This window comes from Blastocystis sp. subtype 4 (genome assembly GCF_000743755.1).
Source record: "Blastocystis sp. subtype 4 strain WR1 chromosome Unknown seqid_0212, whole genome shotgun sequence".
Classification (NCBI taxonomy): domain Eukaryota; class Bigyra; order Opalinata; family Blastocystidae; genus Blastocystis; species Blastocystis sp. subtype 4.
Genome location: NW_014569335.1, coordinates 1 through 18,706, shown reverse-complemented (window position 1 = coordinate 18,706; position 18,706 = coordinate 1). Strand labels below are relative to the sequence as shown.

Genomic DNA, 18,706 nt, shown 5'->3' with positions numbered 1-18,706 from the left:
TGAGTGGGAATTCAGCTCATTGAACAAAACCAGCACCCAGCTCATACTCCAAATGGCTAGTTTGACTCACAATACTTGAATTCCAATATCACCAAATCTGGAACTAGTGCCAAATTGTTGTATAATCTCGCTAATTATTCAGTATACGTACCATTTCATATGTGTGTAGTACATTTTATAAGTAAATTATATTTGTCAACAATATTATGTAAGAAAGAAGGGTGGGATACACATTATTATCACTGTCCTGATAATCTATGGCTTCAGATCAAAATACTTCAACAAATATTTCTTATTCATTCCAACCATTCCATTTATCAATAGTGACATGTAGTCGATTCTACTTTGGTCAACAGTACTTTCGTTTTCGTATTGATGAAATGACGAGTTTGCTTCCTTTCTTTCAAACCCACTCTATTCACACCTGCAAAGTGGCTGTTAAGTCCATTGTAGTTCTTACGAATGAATTGATCAAGAGAATCAGCATCTCAATTATTATCAGTTCATCAATCATACTTGAACTAGTCACTTCTCTAACCCTATTGAATGAATTATTCATCTGTATTTCATCTTGAGTGAGTGATGGAAGGTCTAATTCAAATCCAATCATCAATCATTACTATCCAATATCACTTTGCCTACATACTTGAAATTGCTAAACCCTTTGATTAGTGATAGTGAATGAAGATCTGATCAATCAATACTATAATCATTCATACTCTTCATTATCAATTCATTGGATTCTTTAGTAATGCTGTCACCATCCAATGCCGCCCATCCAAGAGTGATGAATTGAAGTTGAGTTAGATCTCATTCATCATTCATTCAATCACTCATACTCTCTAATACTATTGAATGACAATCATAAAAAGAAAAGCCATCCAATTGAATGGATACGAGAGAAGGAAGATTCTTCAATTCAAATGATTGATACGACCAGAATGAGCTACAACCAATTTGGACTTGGCACAATTGATTACAATTCATTATCACACATTTGCTTCTTCTATTCTTATCATTAAGTTTGAAGCAGTTCTGTCCAATGATTACACTCTTTAATTCATTCAATCCATCAAGCACAAATTCATTCACTCTCAAAAAACAATCATTTTCAATCTCCAATTTCTCGATTCCTTTCAAACAATCACTATCAAATATATCCAAATCACTTCCATAATCACTTTTGAATCGTTTGATTCCATCATATTCACCTTCGATCCATTTTCCTCTCCTCACCACTTCTTCATTCTCATTCAACTCTTCCCCGCTTCCATGTTTCATTCCATTCTTCCATTCTCCAATATACACAGGATTCAATCCTTTGAATTCACTTCCATATCCATCTCTCAATCCATTCTTCCATCCACCATAATACAATGCACTCTCTCCATCAATACCAAACTCACATCCTTCTCCTTCTCGAACAAATCCTTTCATCATATCTCCTTCAAATTCTCCTTCATATACTCTTATTCCATTCACATCATATTCAATCATACATTCTCCTTTCCATTCTCTCAATACTCTCATCATTACTCCATTCTTGTATTCACATTCTCTAACCATTCTTCCTTCTTCATACTCAAAACACTTACCATTCTTCATCCATTCATCATCATATTCACTCACACTCAACAAATCTCCATTCATCTCTTTGAAGAATCCTTTCATCTCTTCCATTTCAGGATGAATCCCAAACCCATTCACCATATCTCCAAACCATACTCCTTCATATACCTTCTTTCCATTATCATCAAACAATATCATCAATCCATTATTAGTGAATTCTCGAATTACTCTCTTCTTCATTCCATTCTCATACACACATTCTCTCTTCAAGTGTCCTGATTCCACTTCAAAACATCTTCCATTCTTTCTCCACTTATCATCATATTCACTCACACTCAACAATTCTCCATTCTCACTCATCTCTGAATAGAATCCTTTCATTCCCTTTTTCTCTTTCAGTGTCAGTAATCGCTTTCCTTTTCGATACAATCCTCTCCATTTCTCATTTCCTGAATCATCATATTCTATCCACATTCCGACTTTTTTCCTTTCTGCATTCTTCCTCTTAACACCGTCCTGCCATACTTATTCTTCTTTATCACTTCTCCTTCACAAACATCCTTCACAAACATTAGTTTCATAAATAGTGTTCCATTCTTTCTCAAAATCATACCAGCTCCTTCTTTCTTTCCTTCTTTCAAAGGAACAAGCATCACAAACCTTTCATTCTCAATCATAATACCGATTCTTGCTTCTCCAGACAATTCACTGCCACTCTTTATTTCAACACTCTCTATCGCATAATCACCAAGGACGGATAAATGAGGATTATCAGTAGTATTCTCCTTTCTCATTTATATGCCTAAATACAATTGTTGATCACTCCAAATGATGTTGAATAGCAGTAAGAGAATGAAATCATTTTGGGATTCCATAGATATCAAGCTTCCACTATACAGAATACTGAACGCATATATCGTGTCTTTTCTCTATTTCCTTATTCAGTTGGAACTACCGAATTTGAATACGGATATAGATGAATTATCGTTTCTACTACAGTACAATGCTGCTACATGCCCCATTTTCTTTTTGTACCTACCTACCTTTTGCACCATATGCTAGTTCCAACAAACAAATGAATTGTATACCATATACTTGGAGGTGGATGAAAACTTCTGATAACCCTTAATCACCTTATCGATGGCATTTAGGAAGTCTTCCTCTGTGACTGCTTTACGACGTGCACGAATAGCAAACATACCTGCTTCTGTACAAACGCTCCGAATCTCAGCTCCGGTTGTGTTTGGACATAACCGAGCCAACAACTCAAAACGAATCCCACGCTCACACGTCATTGGACGAGCATGAATCTTGAATATCTGAGTACGACCCTCCAGATCTGGTAACGCAAATTCCACTTTGCGATCAAGACGACCTGGTCGCTTCAATGCAGGATCTAGTGTATCCGGTCTGTTTGTGGCCATCAGCACTTTGATATTACCGCGTGCATCAAATCCGTCAAGTTGGTTCACTAGTTCCAACATCGTGTTTTGTACATCAGTGTCACCACTGTCTCCATCCCCATCGAATCGTGTTCCTCCAATACTATCTACCTCATCGAAGAAGATCTACGTTCCAAGATAGGGACAGGTCCTACAATACAAGCCTTCTTGCTTCGAGCCAACTGGAACAATTCACGCACCATTCGCGCTCCTTCTCCTACATACTTCTGAACCAACTCACTTCCCAACACGCGAATGAAGGTAGCTTCGGTACGATTGGCCACTGCACGTGCAGACAGTGTCTTTCCGGTACCAGGAGGACCATAGAGAAGGACACCTTTGGGAGGATCGATTCCAAGATCCGTGAAACGTTCAGGATGCAGAAGAGGCATCTCTACTACCTCTCGAAGCTCCCTGAGAGCATCATCGCAACCTCCTACATCATCATACGTCACATCAGGCTTCTCTTCCACTTCCATGGTTGATACAGAAGCATCAATCGAATTGTCCAGTGCTTTCTACAATCAAATGAACACCTCATACCTACAGCAATAGCAAACCGTTCCTGAGTAACAGCTACTCGCTTTCCGACATCAATATCCACAGCGGATACATTCTTTTCGAGACCCGATACGATTTTCGCATACTGAGGAATTTGTACAACAAAAGCCTGCTCTTTTCGGTCCGTAACGAGTGATTGTACACATTGAGCGATCTCCAAGTTATAGACACGTCAAATACGTACCATATAATTCTTTTCATTCACTCGTCGCTTATCCTGCTCCAAATTCCATTGACTAGGAGGAGAAAGACCTGTATCGCTCTCTTTCGCACCTATACAGTCACACAACCTTTTTAATTCTCTTACCAACAGTTCGAGTTACTTCAGACTCCAAATCCTTGATCTTCTTCTCCATATCCTGTATTTCTAGAACATAGGGTCCCATCTGGAATTAGTCAAGGAAATACATCCTCCTACATATTTCTTCATTTCATCTTCCTCCTCGTCATTCATCGTCTCCTTTGGAGATTCCTCCACTTTCTTTTCATTTTCTACTTCCATTTTGTGAGCTGAATTACTAATACCACTATGATGATTCTACAAAGAGAATTAGTTTATTCTTCGGAAGGAAACGAAACTCCTGTCAAACCAATAAAATCTGATTAGGTGAACAAACACAAAGGAGATGGAAAGCAACTGAAGGAAGAAACCCGACTATGTTGTTATGCCTGTTTGGCACGAAAATGGGTTGAAGGAGCTCGGATCATTCTAGTTTGTTTTATTCCATTCACAACACAATCAACTCGTTTGAAGAAAAAGGGATGATACTTGGGCTCTTCAGTCATAATCTCCCATTTGTCACACATTTTCAGGTAGTCCCGATGGCCCTGAATTCGAGCATATACAATCTCGCAAAGTTTTTGACTAGCAGAATTGGGCCAACGTTTCATATGCATCTACAGTGAATGATTCATAGGATTACTACAGCCATATAAAGTGTATAAACAGCTTGTGAATCAACAAGTGATACATATCCATAACCCAGATTACAATCAGTGTTTCTGTCCAAAGGTAAATAGAGGAACTCAATCTGGTATTGTACAAATTGTTCCAAGATAGAAAGCAGTTTCTCCTGAGAGAAACTACACATCAGCTTCTCTTCCCAATTCTACCTATTAGGAATGTTCTTGATCATAAGAAATTGCCTAGAATCTTTATTTTGGAGTACACGCTGTGGATCAATTACATAGTGTTCGGCATTCCCTTTCACTTTGTTCTTCTTCGACCGCTTCGTTCGTTTCTATCTCTCATCTTTATTCATAGATGATACATGTTGTTTTTCTTGTTCGTGGACCGGAGTTTTGTCCGGTATCCCTTTTTCCACATTCCATGGTGGCAGATTACGGGTAGATGAAGAAAAGTTGTGGAATAATCCTGGAGGCTGATACTCAAAAGAGTCAGAAAAAGAGCTCCTTTGAGCGTATAATGGGGTTCGATATAACCCATTCTCAGATCTAGGGGCAAAAGACTGTGACACAGAACGGCTGGGCAAACAAAGATTCTGAGTCATCGCAGAAGGTGCTTCTGAAAACGGTGTAACAAAAGAAGTAGCAACATGTGGTGGGTACGCATAGTCAGAACGTGAGACTGGGGTGGATGTTACACCAGTACTATGTAGTGCATAGCTTCTGTTGGAATATATACTGTCCCTTTTAGGATAGTATCTCTCATCTTGACTTAAAGAGTCCACTAGTTACTCAATAGTATGTCCAATACAATACATGACGAATCTGAAGAATGAACAAGGTGGAGGTTGATAGATCGTGGGTTGAGACCGGGTTCCAACATGGAACTGAGACGACAAGACCCATTCGTACATGTATACCCTTGTATCGGTTGCAAATCTATGGGAATCTACATAATGACACTACTACCCACAACCCACATGAACAGTCTCAAAAGCATCGTGTATTTGGTATTCTTCCGCCATTCGTAGAATTCGCGGCCTTCTAGTCTCAAGAGGAAAGAATAGTGACTCGCAGTATTGAATTCGACGATAATCAAGTTAGCCAATCATTTTTCTTAACAAGTACAGTTCACTATTTTCGTTTCCGTCCCCACCAGTAATAGGATAATTAGGGTACTCATCGTGGGTGGATCTGTAGTTTTTTTCCACGGATAAAAAGTGGCAGAGTCTATTGCTGCTGATTGATGAATGAATAAATGCATACCAGTCTTCTACTACCATCGGAGAACAGGGAGAGTGCTTTCATGAAGTAAACACTGTAGCACTGTTTGGACAACTTAATAAGGGAAGACTGGAAACAGTTGATACACACTAAATAAGTACAACCACAACGAATTGTAACTCGCATTCATTGATGTTGACTATGAGGCTATACACCTCAACACTGCCTTCCTAGTATTTGGTTTCCCATAGTCTGGAAGGAATACATACTTCATTCACTTTTCTCCTATTCTTGAAATTTGCTTCAATAGAGATGATGAATCTTGATATGAATGCAGACACGCGAAAACAGCGTGTATATTGGACAATGTACCTGAAACGAATTTTCAGTCTTCGTCAAATGGATTTGGACTACTCTTTCTCTCAAATGATTCAAATATGTATTTCTCCGACCAAAGTGTAGCTATTGATGTTATTCGCTAAGGAGTAGATATAAGATGACAGCATGGCGAAAACGTAGTGGCGAAATGACCTAATGAGTTCTAGAAACGAAGAATCAGTGGGCGCGTGATGATCCTTCTTTCATCCTTATCACTCTTTTCTTTGTTGCAGTATGCTGTCTAATTTATTGTATATCATATAGAGTATATCAGCGGCTTATTCGATTGCAATTCGGCCTGGTTGTGTAACCTGTCTGATGTACACGTCTTGGGATATATTTGACGAATAGAAAGTCCTTGATCCAGAGTGTTTTCTTTTCTCTCCTCGCTGGTTTAGTAATAGCAACAATCTCTTGTTACTGGATTAATCACTCAATGAGGATTCAGCGACCTCATAGTCCGGAACAGTTTGTAGAATGGTTGTATGCATTGGACATTCACTTCAATGCCTTCTTTCCTGCTCTTCTGATTATGGGTGTTCTCCAGGTAGTATTTTTACGGTTCTTGTGATGGATAGTACGTGATTCTTCCGTTTATCGTAAGAGCTCAGTTCATGTCTACATTTGTGGCAGACATAGCTTGTATTGCTGCGATTTGTTACTATTGTTATATTACATTCTTGGGATATATGTGTAAGAGAGGAAGGAAGTGATAAGAATGTAGATTTACCATTCGTAAAGACTCCCTTTGTTTTCCTGATCATTGGAGGTGTTCTCTGTTGTGTTGTATTGGTGTTCATGAGTTTTGGCGTGAACATACCGAAGCGTCTCCTTCTCACATATTTCTCTTCATTGTGTGTTTGTTTTGAAATAGTACTTATGGCTATAGTGAAGTGTATTTTGATGCATTTATCGAGATCTTTCCAACAAACATCTCACAAATCGTCATAGAAACCAGATGACTTGTTATTGGGAGTCACTTTACGTCGCTTCAAATTCCTTGCCTTCACACCCTTCTCTCCCTCTTCTTCAGATGACTCCGATTCATGTTCTCTCTTCCCACTCTCTTCCTCATCTTCGTTCAATATTGACATATCAAACAAACGCACTTTGTTGTCATGAGAACAAGTTGCCAAATACTTCCTTTCAAATGTCCACTACATGTTACTCATTTTTTTCATCTCTACCTCCATTCGTTCTACAGGGAAATCGTCATGCATTCCTACAACACCCAGAAAGCGATTAGGAATCACCTGAACAACTCGCAATACACCATCTTCACTTCCCGTACAGATCGTATCTTCGTCAATCTTCAACATCCCATCAATACTCTCTGGATGACCGGTAATGCGATCAGCGATCACCTCTTCTTCATTCCACTTCATGATATTGACACTTCCTTCCTGAGTTCCTGCACAGATATATTTTCCATTCTTCACCACACAACAAGACAAAACCTCGTCTTGACAGTTGATGGTCTGATACAACAGATCCCGATCCTTCATACTAATCACAGACACAGAACCATCAGAACTAGATACAACAACGCAGTCTTCCACTTCATTATAGGCAAATCCCGAAATGAAGTCTTGGTGGTGTTTAAATGTTTTGGTTACACTGTGCTCTGTCTCAGGATCCCATAACTATGATAAAATCACATTTCAGAAACCACTTTCAAACCTCCTTCCTGATCACCAGAGAAATAGGATGTATCGTTCAAACAGAATACCCTTGAAACTTCATGATCGTGTTTTTTGTTGGCAGGACATTTCCATAGCCCCTTGCCTACACATTAGGTTCGCTTTCAACTAATACCGTCCACAGAGAGCAGTACTACATCTCCATTTTCACATCCACAAAACAATTTCGTAGCATCAGAGTTGAATGCAATACATCGAATCAACCCATCTTCTGTACCAAATGAACCAACTTTTACGTCTTTCCCATTCTCAAACTCATGTCTGTAGATCATCCTCAGTTCCTATTTGTACATTTCAATGGTCCCATCAACAACAAGAGCTGCTATTCTGTTATTCACCTTCGATGCAGAAATGTCAATGACCTTCACATCTCACCACGCTCGAATGCATACATCATCGGCACAGACAAGTTCGAGAGGAGGGGTATCCATAGGAGGGATTACGTATGAACAAGTTCGTTTGATTCCCAATACTTGGCAGTTTTTTTGTCACGCAAAATGAGTGGCCGTGCTTTCTTCATCATTGATAGATTCTCTTCCATTTAATTCTGCCTTTCGATTTATTATTAGACTTGAATATCGTTTTCATTGACATTGTTGCACTCTCGTAGGAGGATGGATCTTGTTGAGATGATTTTCAGGTTTCTTTCTTATGAGTACTTCCTCCATAAGTCTTAGTCATGATCGAAAGCGAATGTCTTGTTGCAGTGATTCATCCCTGTCCACTCCTTCACCTGTATGTGTCTTTTCCTACCTGAATATTCTAGACAATCGATGATTCCCATAATAATTGTGTCATTGGGAATACTCACTTTGTATCACGACGAAGAGTAACATCTTCAGTAGAGCGTGAAAAGTCTATGACTCGGCTCATGGTCCTCTCTCGAAAAGGAGATGTAGCCGGAGTGAAAGAGCTATTATTAGCTGGTGCTTCAGTAAACGACCAGGATTCTCACGGATACAGTGCTTTGTTTTATGCAGTTCATAGTCACAATTTAGGTTGGTCTTTTATGGGTTACTGATTCGTAGTCTTGGTGAATGAATTGTTGAAAGCAGGAGCGAATTGTCGTCTGCAGGCGTCCCATGGAATGACGGTGTTGATGTATGCCGTGCTAAATGGAAGTGATGCTATATTGGAGAGTCTTTGTTCGGCTGCCCAGTATCAGTCATCTTCGAAGCAGGAATCTGTGAAGTTATCTCCATCAAGGGTGTCCACACTCTCTGGTAGATCACTTCCAGTGTTGATGAAGCCATCACAGGTCTTAACAAAGTCATCATCCCAGGTATTGGAATCATCCTCGTTACCAGGAGTATCTTTGCCTTCTGGATCTACACTCTCAGCTTCATCGCCACTTCCTTTACCGTCATCACTGCCAACTCCTTTACCACTTGCCAAATCATTACCTACCAGACAGCTTCCTATTGTTAATATGCAGGATAGAGAAGGAATTACTGCTCTCATGTTGGCTTGTAAGGTGGGTGCTTCCAGCTATGTGGATATTCTCCTACGATATGGAGCTCAAGCTCACATTCGTAGTTTCCGAGGCGAGAATGCATTAACCTTTGCATTGATGCACGATCGTGTACACTGTGTCGAAGTCCTGGTACAGAGATGTGGATTCATCGATGCACGCTCACGTAATCATCTTCGGGGAGCGTTGTTCACAGCAGCAGAGCTGAATGAGACAGGGATCATTCGCTGTCTGGTTCACCAGCCGTCATACATTCAGCAGTTCGTTGATGAGATCGTCCAGAGCCCATCACGTGTCGAGGAGACGACTGTCGAAGTAGCCCTGCGAGATGAGATGAAGCAAGGGTCGGAGGAGGAAAAGACAACAGTCGCGGTGCTTTGTATCAAGCAGGCTTATTACTGTTTGCGTCTTTTGATGGGTGTGGTCCAAGGAGTTCCTCTTGGTTCGCAGCAGAGTCTCTCAGGTGTAGCGGAGTGTGCGAAGTGGTGTATAAAGCTCTGTAAGGTTTTTCATGAAGAAGAGTTAGAATGTCTTGAACCCTTCTGGATATGTATTGAACGTATGACTGAAAGGCAAAAGGAGGTCCTTACACCGTCTATAACAACAGGAAGATCTGAAGCCGAGTCTCATGATGAGGGTTGGGGTCCAGCCATTCTTCCTTCTTCAAGCACACGGTTGTTGTTGTCATTTATTGAGATTTATGTTCTGGGACACTACAACCTGAAAGTCGCCGCAGATATTCCTCAGAAACAGAATGGAGTGATTCAACCTCGATTACGGCACTTTTTTACCGTCAATCAAGTTTTTCTTAAGTATATTTTCTAGGGAATTGTGATGTATAGTCATTTGGTTGAGTCGGATCCATCTGTATATGACATGTTGCATTTCTTTAAGCATACGTTCACACTATTTCAAAGTGAAAATCCAATGTAATCTTTGTTTCCCTTCTTTGCGTACTTGATTTGTTAAGAAACTCATTCTATACTTCTTTCACTTGAAAATGATTCAATGGAGGATTGTTATTATTCTCCTATGTATCTTTTTAGCTGTAGGAGAGGGTAAATGGTTTCAGCTTTCCACTTACGTCTAGATGGTTTTCCCATATTCATTGATCGCATAAATGGAAATTTCCTTAGTGGTCATGTCACTTCTGTTCAGTCCACTCGACTATCTTTCCTACAACATGGTGATGAGATACTTCCTGTCGAGCAAGCGAGAAATCGAAGTACTTATCTCTTTTCATTGGGTCCGATGGGTAAGTTCCGGATCTTTATGGATCTGTCTGAGATCACTCAGAAACCATTTATCTCGATTCTTGTCGATACCGTAGATGGTAAACAGTCATGGTATCTAAATTATCGCTGTCCGTTTAGTCAATTGTCTTGCAATTCGCAGAAGTTGACTATCCAAAATATTGAAGATCTTCAGGACGGTTGTGCTAAAGTTAATATTTTCTTCGAGGGAACAGGTGATGTGTATCTCTTGAGTCGTTTGGACGGATTCGATGATCCGGATACTGAAAATGTTATTCGAGAGGGAATATATCTGGGCAAGTACATCTTTTCTGATTATACTAAGACGAAGACATTCAAGTGAGATAGTGTCAACAGTCTATTGTCATCAATTGGACAATGCCTTATATGGATTTTACGCAGTAGCAGTCACCAAGAATTGTGTTCATACGATGACAACAAAGAAGTTCCGGATTCAGAGTTCGAAGCCAGAAGAAGTCTGGAGGTCGCATAGAATGCATGTTTGGGTAAACCAATTGAGCGGTAAGGATTGAAGGAGAGTTTGAGGATTAGCATCGCAACAACAGGTGGGTGTGAAATATCGAAGATTTGGAGGAAGTATCCAATGAGATATTTGATAATCAATAGTGACAGTCCTTCCAGAGACTCTGAGTAACATTGAGATTAGTGAAAGAGGGGTATTATTATCGTCACTGAAGGATGCAAAGAGAGTTCTTGCAGTGAAAAGCCGACAAGAAGAGATTTCAAGGGAGGATCTAGTTTCATACTCCCTTGAGTGGATCTCTCTTGAAGTCAATAATAAACAACTCCGAGGAATTATATTTGTGCTAGGAGAGGGAGATTTGTACATTTTCTACACAAACAAGCAGATTCCTGTTTCTTCTCGGGATGTAGTTGTTTTAGGTCAGAATGTAGGGTCCAGTAGTTGTATTAACGGTAGGTAGGGTACTTTGATAGGGAATCGGTTGTGATTACGGCGGATTCTGTTGATACACCTGGTCTCTCTTGCTATGCTGTTCTCGGATATGGAAATCAGTATTTTGGTCCTTATTCAATAGAAGTTTGATTGTGTTCTTGTATAGTATCTTTGAGTATTTGTTTGTTGCAATTTGTAGCATTGGTACAGTTAAATATGAACACAAACAGACAATAATTGAGGGTTCATTGTTGCATGATCAAAATCGGGTTGATATTTGTCAAACCGTGCAATTCTGGAAATGTGCAATCTATCGTTCAATGAATAGTTTGATTGGTATTGATATTGGATTTGGATCCCATTTTGTGGCGTTGGCAACTCCTTCGAATGATGGAGCAACTGAACCAAGAATAGATGTTGTATTGAATGAAAAGAAGGAGAGTGAAAACAAGTTGGTATATGGATGTTGAAGTGAGATGTAGATGTCAAGTGGAGTATAATGACTCTACCCTGGCAGTTGCTTCCCACGTGGATCCGGTTGTAGGAATTGTTTGTATTTGGTCCTTTGTAGGACGAGAAGAATGTCAAGTGCATCGCTCCTTTCACTATTGAGTATTTGAAGGGAGATTTGGATTTGGAGCACGAAAAGCTGTATTCTGCTATTCCTCTGGAAAAGAAGAATGACCAAATTTACATTTCTCTCCAAACAAAGGATTGTGAGAAAGAATTGAGTGCTGCTCAGACAATGGGTTTACAGTTGGCATATGATAATTTCTGCGTTTTGAATCAAAATAATCTTTCAGCGGATTGGCTGTTGACGTACATGGCTCAATCTCAAATGAAAGATTCATTGCAACAGATGCCTACGTTGTATTCAGTAGAAATGTAGAATACTTGTTGAGATTAAGGTTCCGACTTCCTATGAACTCTCTGATATCTCTCGCTTGCGAACTATTCTTTCTTCTTTCAATCTCCCTGAATCATCATTTGTACATCGTTCACTTCCTATCGCTATTTCAGCTTGCTATGACCTTTGGAAGCAGGCATATACGGAAGACAAGAAGGTAAGCAAGTACTATTTGGTCTTTGACTTTGCTTATACTTGCTCGAATGTGTATCTTGTTGGAATTCAGCGAGTAAATGGATGAATGGGCGTTTCATTTATAGCATCATTGGAAGATTAAATGTCATTTGCATTCAAAAGAGGCGAATGTGCGTGCTTTAGAGCATGCAGTTGCTGAAGCAATTCGTAAGAACAACGCAGAGCACAAGAAGCTCTGGAAGCATGCATCGGCAAACAGACAAGTGGAAGAATTAGGTCATAAGTATTTGCCATCATTCTTCAGTGAAAGTGGGTCAGGAGAGGAGAATGAAACGTAGATACAGAGAAGGTCCGTGTGAGTGAGCGTAATTTGTTTGTTGTGGATGGAAGTACTGTGGAGTTTACAGAGGAGGTACCTCGCAAGGAAGTAATTCGTGAATGTAAGAAGGAGCATGTGATTGAAGCATATCATGCTTTCATCGATCAAACTATCGAGGTACTCAAGCAGAATAAGATAGAAGTGGATAAAATTATCCCATTAGGAACAGTGGTGTCTCTGGACGAGATTCGTCTTTATCTCAAGAAAGCAATCACTCGTTATACGAAGGATAAACGTTTCGCATCATCAGCAAACACTCCAGAATCTGTTTCTCTGGGTACAGCTCGTTTGTTAAGTCTGATCCTAACACAACAAGCTGCTATTGATCCTGCTTTCTTAGATGTCTTGTATTGGCCAAGTGCAGCTTTGCATGCAGCCAATCAAGCTGCTTGGGCTATACCTGGTATTCTCAAAATTTCGCATACCCGTACAAACATGAAGATGGATGTGAAGGATGAGTTGGCTGAGCAATGGCCAACCTTGGGAGCGGACTTGAGTGCGTTTGTAGCTCAAACAACTGTGGATGAAGGATATCGTGTGGGCTTGAAGGATGAACGTGGTCAGTTGATGAAGGATTATGAGAGAGTGCAGCGTAATCTGCAGAAAGTGATGGAGGCTGTAAAGGAAGCAGAAGCGAAAGAGAGTGAGGCTCCTAAAGAAGGTGAAGTTCCTAAAGAGGGTGAGGCCCCTAAAGAAGGTGAGGCCCCTAAAGAAGACGAAGCTCCTAAAGATGAAGCTCCTAAAGAAGACGAAACTGTAAAACCAAAGAGTGAAGCAATGCGTGCTGTAGAGAAGGAAGATGCTGAACTGGAAGAGATTCTGGAATTGATTCAAAGTGATAAGTATCTTCGTACAGCTGATAGCAAGACTGCAATAACTCAACGACTGACTGAGTGCGATCAACGTCTTCATGCAATTATTCCTTCTGTTTCTCTTGAAGAGAAGGTAGTAGAACCTGGTAACTTTTGTACTTTGGAATAATCACTAGCACCTACAGTACAAGAAAAACCCAAGAAAAAGAAAGGTGGATGCTGTAAGGGCAAATCGGATGTGGTGGAGATGGGACCTGTGGAATAGTGAGTGGCTGTTTGCTGTGACTTGTTTCTTCTAACAAACAAATCAATGCTAAAAGTGATTAGTATTGAACTATTCCAAGACAAACAACACACTATCGAGATGCCTGTCAGACAACAGTACATCGTTTTATGCCCAATACGGCCGTCTCTACCCACAGACAGAGTAGAAACGTTTTGACTATGGGCTTTCAGACTATAACTTACCTCTAACAGAAAGAATGAAAAAACGATAATTCTTGGATGGGGTAGAATCCAATCCAGGGGGTTCATGATGATCTGATCAATGCTAAAACTCTTCAGAAACACTCTATTACTATGCAAACTGCGATACTAGGGTAAGTGGACAGCATGGAATGTGATGCAGACCAATATACAGTTCCTTTTCTGTTCTTGGTTTTCGATTCTCAAGAGTAAATAGAATCACTTTGACTCTTGTTCTAGTCAACACCTAGTGAAATAGATTTATAGGATCGAATTGATTAAAATATTGCTAAAGGTTGCAATATTAAAGGTATGAAATGTACAATTGGGGCCATTGTGTCTGATATGTATCCTTAATTGGATCATTGTCGATTGTCATTAATAGTAGTGCTGTTAGCAAATCTATTAGGCATCTATTTGTACTAAGTATTTTGTGATTGTTTTTATTAATCAATAGAAGGAAATAGTAATAGATCGTTAACATTTTGCGGATGAAGTGGGAAAGTGAGATGGATATGTTCATTTTGTAGTCAACAGTATTACCAGCAAGCTCACAGTGCTGCTTCGTTCAATCCAATGATGATGGGTGTTTCTATTCCTCAGCAAATGGATTACGATCCTTTTGTAATGAACCAACAGCAGAGCACCTATTATACACAGCTATTTTATACAATGGTTGGATCGAAGTGTTTTGTTAATTGAGTAGGATTCAGACCGAGACGGTTTCGTAAATCAGACAGAAGCAGTTGGCTATTTCATGCAGAGCGGTTTACAACTGAAAGATCTAGAACGTGTTTATCATATGTGCGATATGGACAACGATGGAATGCTTGACCTCCCTGAGTTTATTGCTGCTATTCATATCGTAATGACTTGTCGTTATGTCAGTTTGTGGGGTTTTGGTAATTAGTAGGGTATTCCTATTCCTATGACTCTTCCGTCGCATTTAATTCCTCCTAATAAGGTGAAAGCCGAAGTTCCGCTGGTGAGTGAGAACGAGATTCCTTCTGAACCAAAAGAAACTGCACCTATTGCTGAAGAAGAACCAGTGTTGGACTTTGGATTGGAGCCACCAGTGCAGGAGTTGGAGAAGGAACCTTTGGAAGAGCCAACAGAGGTGACTTTGGGAGGACCAGTAGAGGAGACTTTGGAAGAGCCAATGGAGGAACCTGATAAGGAGTCTGTACAAGAACCCATGAACGAACTGGTTCAAGAACCAGTGCAATCAGAGATGGGAGATATTGGTTTGGAAGAACCTGTAAAGGACTCTCCAGAGTCGGAACCAATACAGCCACCTCCATCAGCAGACTCTGCTTTTGATTTCCTTGACTTTGGGCTTTCGACAACAGAACCAACAGTAGAACCTGATTCTGAACCTAAGATTGACTCTGCAAACTCTGCAGAAGTGGTGGATCTGGACCTTGGATTTATGGAACTGAACCAGGATACCACAAAGGAGCCTAAGGAGACAGAAGAACCATCAGCACGCCAGGCTACGGTGGTTAAGAGATTGGACCTTGAAGAAGAGGAAGAGAAGAAGCCTGAGGAGGATCTGGATGTGAGTCTCGCAATGACAGCCATTCCCATTAACCCGTTTGATGATAACGAGTTGGAACCATCTCCTGCAGAAGAAGATCAAATTCCCGCGGTTGTTCTTGAAAATAAAGAGTTGTTAAGTGCACGTTGGAGCTCGAATATGCAACGTTGGCAAGAGCAGAAGGAGTCATACGAAGCGAAATGCAAAGAAGTTGAGGAGAAGCAAGAATCGAATGAAGCACTTCGAGAGGAGATAGCAAAGGCTCAGGCGAAGTTAGATGCGACTCAAGCTGAAGTTGAAGCCAAATTAACTCGAATATCCGTGTTACAGGCCAGATTGAGTAATTACTTGGCCAAGAATCGTCTTCCTCGTCCTGTTCGTGTGGCATTTGATAAGCCGGATATGGATGATTTGTTTATCACACCTGAAGAGGCAGAGGCGAAGAAAGAGGAAGAGAAGAAGAAGTATGAAGATATATGGGATCCAGAAGAAGATGATGTAGAAGTTCCTATAGCTCCACCACGCTGGAAATCACCAATTCTGAAGATGGATTCTGCTCCAATGTTCCAACGAAGTATGGCAGCGAAATCCTTTGTGAAACGTGAAGAAGAGAAAGAATTGGTTCCTACAGGCAGTCGTTGGTACATGGGAGTGAATCCTCCGAAAGTGGTGAAAAAGAGTGAAGAGAAGAAGGAAGAAGTTCAGGAGGAAGTAAAGAAGGAGGAAGAAGAAGATTATTCGTATAGTGATTATAGTTATTCGTATAGTGATTATGAATATGATGATGAATATGATGAAGAACCGGTGAAGAAGGAAGTGAAGAAGGAAGCTGTGTCAGATGGAGAATTCAGTGAGGAGGAATTATCTGAAAAGAAGCAGGAAGTGAAGAAGGAAGTTATGTCTGATGATGGATTCAGTGAGGAGGAATCACCAAAGAGAGAACCAGTGAAGAAAGAAGTGAAGAAGGAAGCTGTGTCTGATGGAGAATTCAGTGAGGAGGAATTATCTGAAAAGAAGCAGGAGGTGAAGAAAGAACCAAAGAAGGAGAAGAAATCAAGGAAGGGAAAGAAAGAAGAGAAAGAGGAGAAGGAACCGAAAGACGTAGCCTTTGTGATGTCAGATTCAGAGGAGGTCTTCTCCGATGAAGACTTACCTGTGGAGAATCCTCGTCCAGTACCTCCTCCAGAAGAGCCTGCTGTTCCTAAAGAAACAACTGTGGAATCAGAGGTGCCTCCAGAGACGGTTCCTGCAGTCATTGATGACTTTGTGATTCATTCAGATTCAGAACCCGAGACAGCTGCAGTGGAGCCTCCAGCAGTAGAGTCAGAACCCAAACAAGAAGAGGAAGTCAAGCCTGATTTGCCGGTTGAAACTGAAGAGAAGCCAGCCTCTCCAGCCGAAGTAGAAGCAAAACCAGAAGAAGCAGAAAGTAAACCAGCGAAGGAGAAGAAGGAGAAGAAAGAGAAGAAGGGAAAGAAGAGCAAGAAGGGAAAGAAAGAAGAGAAGAAAGAAGAGGGTGAAACAAAGGAACGACGAAGAAGACGAGGAGATGGAGAGAAGCCGGCTGGAGGTGCATTAGGTGAATTGGGTCCAGCCAAACCAAAGAAGAAGAAGAAGGCTCCAGTCAAGAAGTAAGCATTGCTGCTTGTTTTGAGTTCGTGTATTTGCTTTATATCATGTTTCTTATTAACAAACAGGTACAGAGATTGTCACGAACATAATATCCTAATCCCTTAACAGAACAAGTACTCATATCATAATTATAAACTACAATACCACTTCCAAAATACTGTTTCAGTTCATTTTGAATGATTGGATTATAACAGCATCCTCCGAGAGGATACACTCGAAATAGTTCATCTTTTCTCAATCCTGCTTTTTTCAACGTCATTTCACATACATTTAGACTACGTCGAATGAATGGATCAAGAATCCTCTTCACATCTGCACGAGAGACTGTCATATACTCATCCTCGGACTCTCTCTTCTTATGAATAAAACGACGACAAGTTGCAGGAAATTCAATTTCAATCTCATCAGTATCATGAAGACAAACCAGGGCCTCATCAACTGAACGAGCCAACTTATTGAACTCCTTCACCCAGGTCACACTCCCTTCTACTCCATTCAATAAATCACATTTATAACGATGCTGCACTGTATTAGCCATGTACTCAATAATCAACCTAGTGATCTGCTTCCCTCCAAGACTTAGATCCATAGAACTTGCAAGGAGCATCTTATCATCCATTCGCCGAATAATAGAGGATGAGAAACCACAACATCCCATATTATAGACAAGAATGTATCCATCATCCCAAGCCACAGAAGCAGTATCGAATTGATGTTCTTCCTTAATATACCATCCTAGACAAACTGACTCTTCCATCAAACACTCCACTTTGAGTCCAACTTTCTCAACGGCTGCTTTGAAGGCATTTGAGTCTTCCTGGGAATAACCATCTGGAATTACGAGGGCACAACGAGTAATCGTTTCATTAGACCGTTGAACACACAACTTGAGCAAAGCTCTCACAATTTCCATAATAATATCTTCTGGATAATAGAATTCTTTTTCTGATCCTTCGATATGAAAAGCTAGTCGACCTTCAGAATCCTCCACAATAGGTACAGATGATAGATTCATTTCTTCTTCGGCTTCTGGAGAAATAATTGATCGATTTAACAGTCGAAAGGCTCTCCGAATGGTACGGCACGGATACCGATCCTGAACGTACACATCTCCTACATAAACTGTAGAATCGGTAATTGATACTTCACTTGATAGAGTCAAACTACCCGAATCAGTACTTATTATCTGAATTTCATCATTGGAGAGATAGACACCTTTGGAACGCGAATTACCGATTTGAAGTACAACAATATCTCTCCCACGCATCAAATGAATTACAACCAGCAAATCACGGTTTTGGAGTGAAAATGAGGCGATATAGAATCACGGGAATTAATCCATATTGTTGGTTTCATTGTTTTCACTCCATTCTCCATTCATCAGCTTCAATGGGAACACGAACGGCTGGAAAACCGAAA

The 18,706-nt window shown here is 40.4% G+C and overlaps 10 protein-coding genes across 10 annotated transcripts; 5 read left to right on the top strand and 5 right to left on the bottom strand.

The window, feature by feature from the left end:
* Positions 1-976: 976 nt before the first annotated feature.
* On the bottom strand, positions 977-2,363 carry JH06_3204 (hypothetical protein; the record flags this gene model as incomplete). The annotated part of the gene is made up of 3 exons (XM_014670940.1): positions 977-1,006; positions 1,051-2,056; positions 2,095-2,363. 3 exons carry the CDS (start codon positions 2,361-2,363, stop codon positions 977-979), a joined length of 1,305 nt encoding a protein of 434 aa, XP_014526426.1.
* A 264-nt stretch (positions 2,364-2,627) lies between these two features.
* On the bottom strand, positions 2,628-3,928 carry JH06_3203 (26S proteasome subunit; the record flags this gene model as incomplete). Its single annotated transcript, XM_014670939.1, has 5 exons — positions 2,628-3,118; positions 3,142-3,529; positions 3,559-3,726; positions 3,757-3,845; positions 3,880-3,928. 5 exons carry the CDS (start codon positions 3,926-3,928, stop codon positions 2,628-2,630), a joined length of 1,185 nt encoding a protein of 394 aa, XP_014526425.1.
* A 307-nt stretch (positions 3,929-4,235) lies between these two features.
* On the bottom strand, positions 4,236-4,708 carry JH06_3202 (MEI2-like protein; the record flags this gene model as incomplete). The annotated part of the gene is made up of 3 exons (XM_014670938.1): positions 4,236-4,469; positions 4,499-4,655; positions 4,686-4,708. 3 exons carry the CDS (start codon positions 4,706-4,708, stop codon positions 4,236-4,238), a joined length of 414 nt encoding a protein of 137 aa, XP_014526424.1.
* A 1,306-nt stretch (positions 4,709-6,014) lies between these two features.
* Positions 6,015-6,793, top strand: JH06_3201 (hypothetical protein; the record flags this gene model as incomplete). The annotated part of the gene is made up of 6 exons (XM_014670937.1): positions 6,015-6,160; positions 6,192-6,217; positions 6,248-6,312; positions 6,345-6,406; positions 6,432-6,627; positions 6,659-6,793. 6 exons carry the CDS (start codon positions 6,015-6,017, stop codon positions 6,791-6,793), a joined length of 630 nt encoding a protein of 209 aa, XP_014526423.1.
* Positions 6,794-7,015: 222 nt separating this feature from the next.
* Positions 7,016-8,211, bottom strand: JH06_3200 (transducin family protein; the record flags this gene model as incomplete). The annotated part of the gene is made up of 6 exons (XM_014670936.1): positions 7,016-7,237; positions 7,268-7,723; positions 7,753-7,865; positions 7,896-8,041; positions 8,072-8,142; positions 8,173-8,211. 6 exons carry the CDS (start codon positions 8,209-8,211, stop codon positions 7,016-7,018), a joined length of 1,047 nt encoding a protein of 348 aa, XP_014526422.1.
* Positions 8,212-8,639: 428 nt separating this feature from the next.
* Positions 8,640-10,076, top strand: JH06_3199 (ankyrin; the record flags this gene model as incomplete). Its single annotated transcript, XM_014670935.1, has 2 exons — positions 8,640-8,778; positions 8,809-10,076. The coding sequence occupies 2 exons, from the start codon at positions 8,640-8,642 to the stop codon at positions 10,074-10,076; spliced, it is 1,407 nt and encodes a 468-aa protein (XP_014526421.1).
* Positions 10,077-10,502: 426 nt separating this feature from the next.
* Positions 10,503-11,570, top strand: JH06_3198 (hypothetical protein; the record flags this gene model as incomplete). The annotated part of the gene is made up of 5 exons (XM_014670934.1): positions 10,503-10,804; positions 10,836-11,026; positions 11,057-11,101; positions 11,132-11,415; positions 11,445-11,570. The coding sequence occupies 5 exons, from the start codon at positions 10,503-10,505 to the stop codon at positions 11,568-11,570; spliced, it is 948 nt and encodes a 315-aa protein (XP_014526420.1).
* A 170-nt stretch (positions 11,571-11,740) lies between these two features.
* JH06_3197 (hypothetical protein) lies at positions 11,741-13,918 on the top strand (the record flags this gene model as incomplete). The annotated part of the gene is given in 7 exon segments (XM_014670933.1): positions 11,741-11,871; positions 11,903-11,960; positions 11,992-12,290; positions 12,310-12,556; positions 12,588-12,771; positions 12,801-13,799; positions 13,830-13,918. The coding sequence occupies 7 exon segments, from the start codon at positions 11,741-11,743 to the stop codon at positions 13,916-13,918; spliced, it is 2,007 nt and encodes a 668-aa protein (XP_014526419.1).
* Positions 13,919-14,609: 691 nt separating this feature from the next.
* On the top strand, positions 14,610-17,290 carry JH06_3196 (hypothetical protein; the record flags this gene model as incomplete). Its single annotated transcript, XM_014670932.1, has 4 exons — positions 14,610-14,644; positions 14,676-14,793; positions 14,825-14,983; positions 15,032-17,290. 4 exons carry the CDS (start codon positions 14,610-14,612, stop codon positions 17,288-17,290), a joined length of 2,571 nt encoding a protein of 856 aa, XP_014526418.1.
* A 34-nt stretch (positions 17,291-17,324) lies between these two features.
* Positions 17,325-18,554, bottom strand: JH06_3195 (chaperone; the record flags this gene model as incomplete). Its single annotated transcript, XM_014670931.1, has 1 exon — positions 17,325-18,554. The coding sequence occupies one exon, from the start codon at positions 18,552-18,554 to the stop codon at positions 17,325-17,327; it is 1,230 nt and encodes a 409-aa protein (XP_014526417.1).
* Positions 18,555-18,706: the final 152 nt, after the last annotated feature.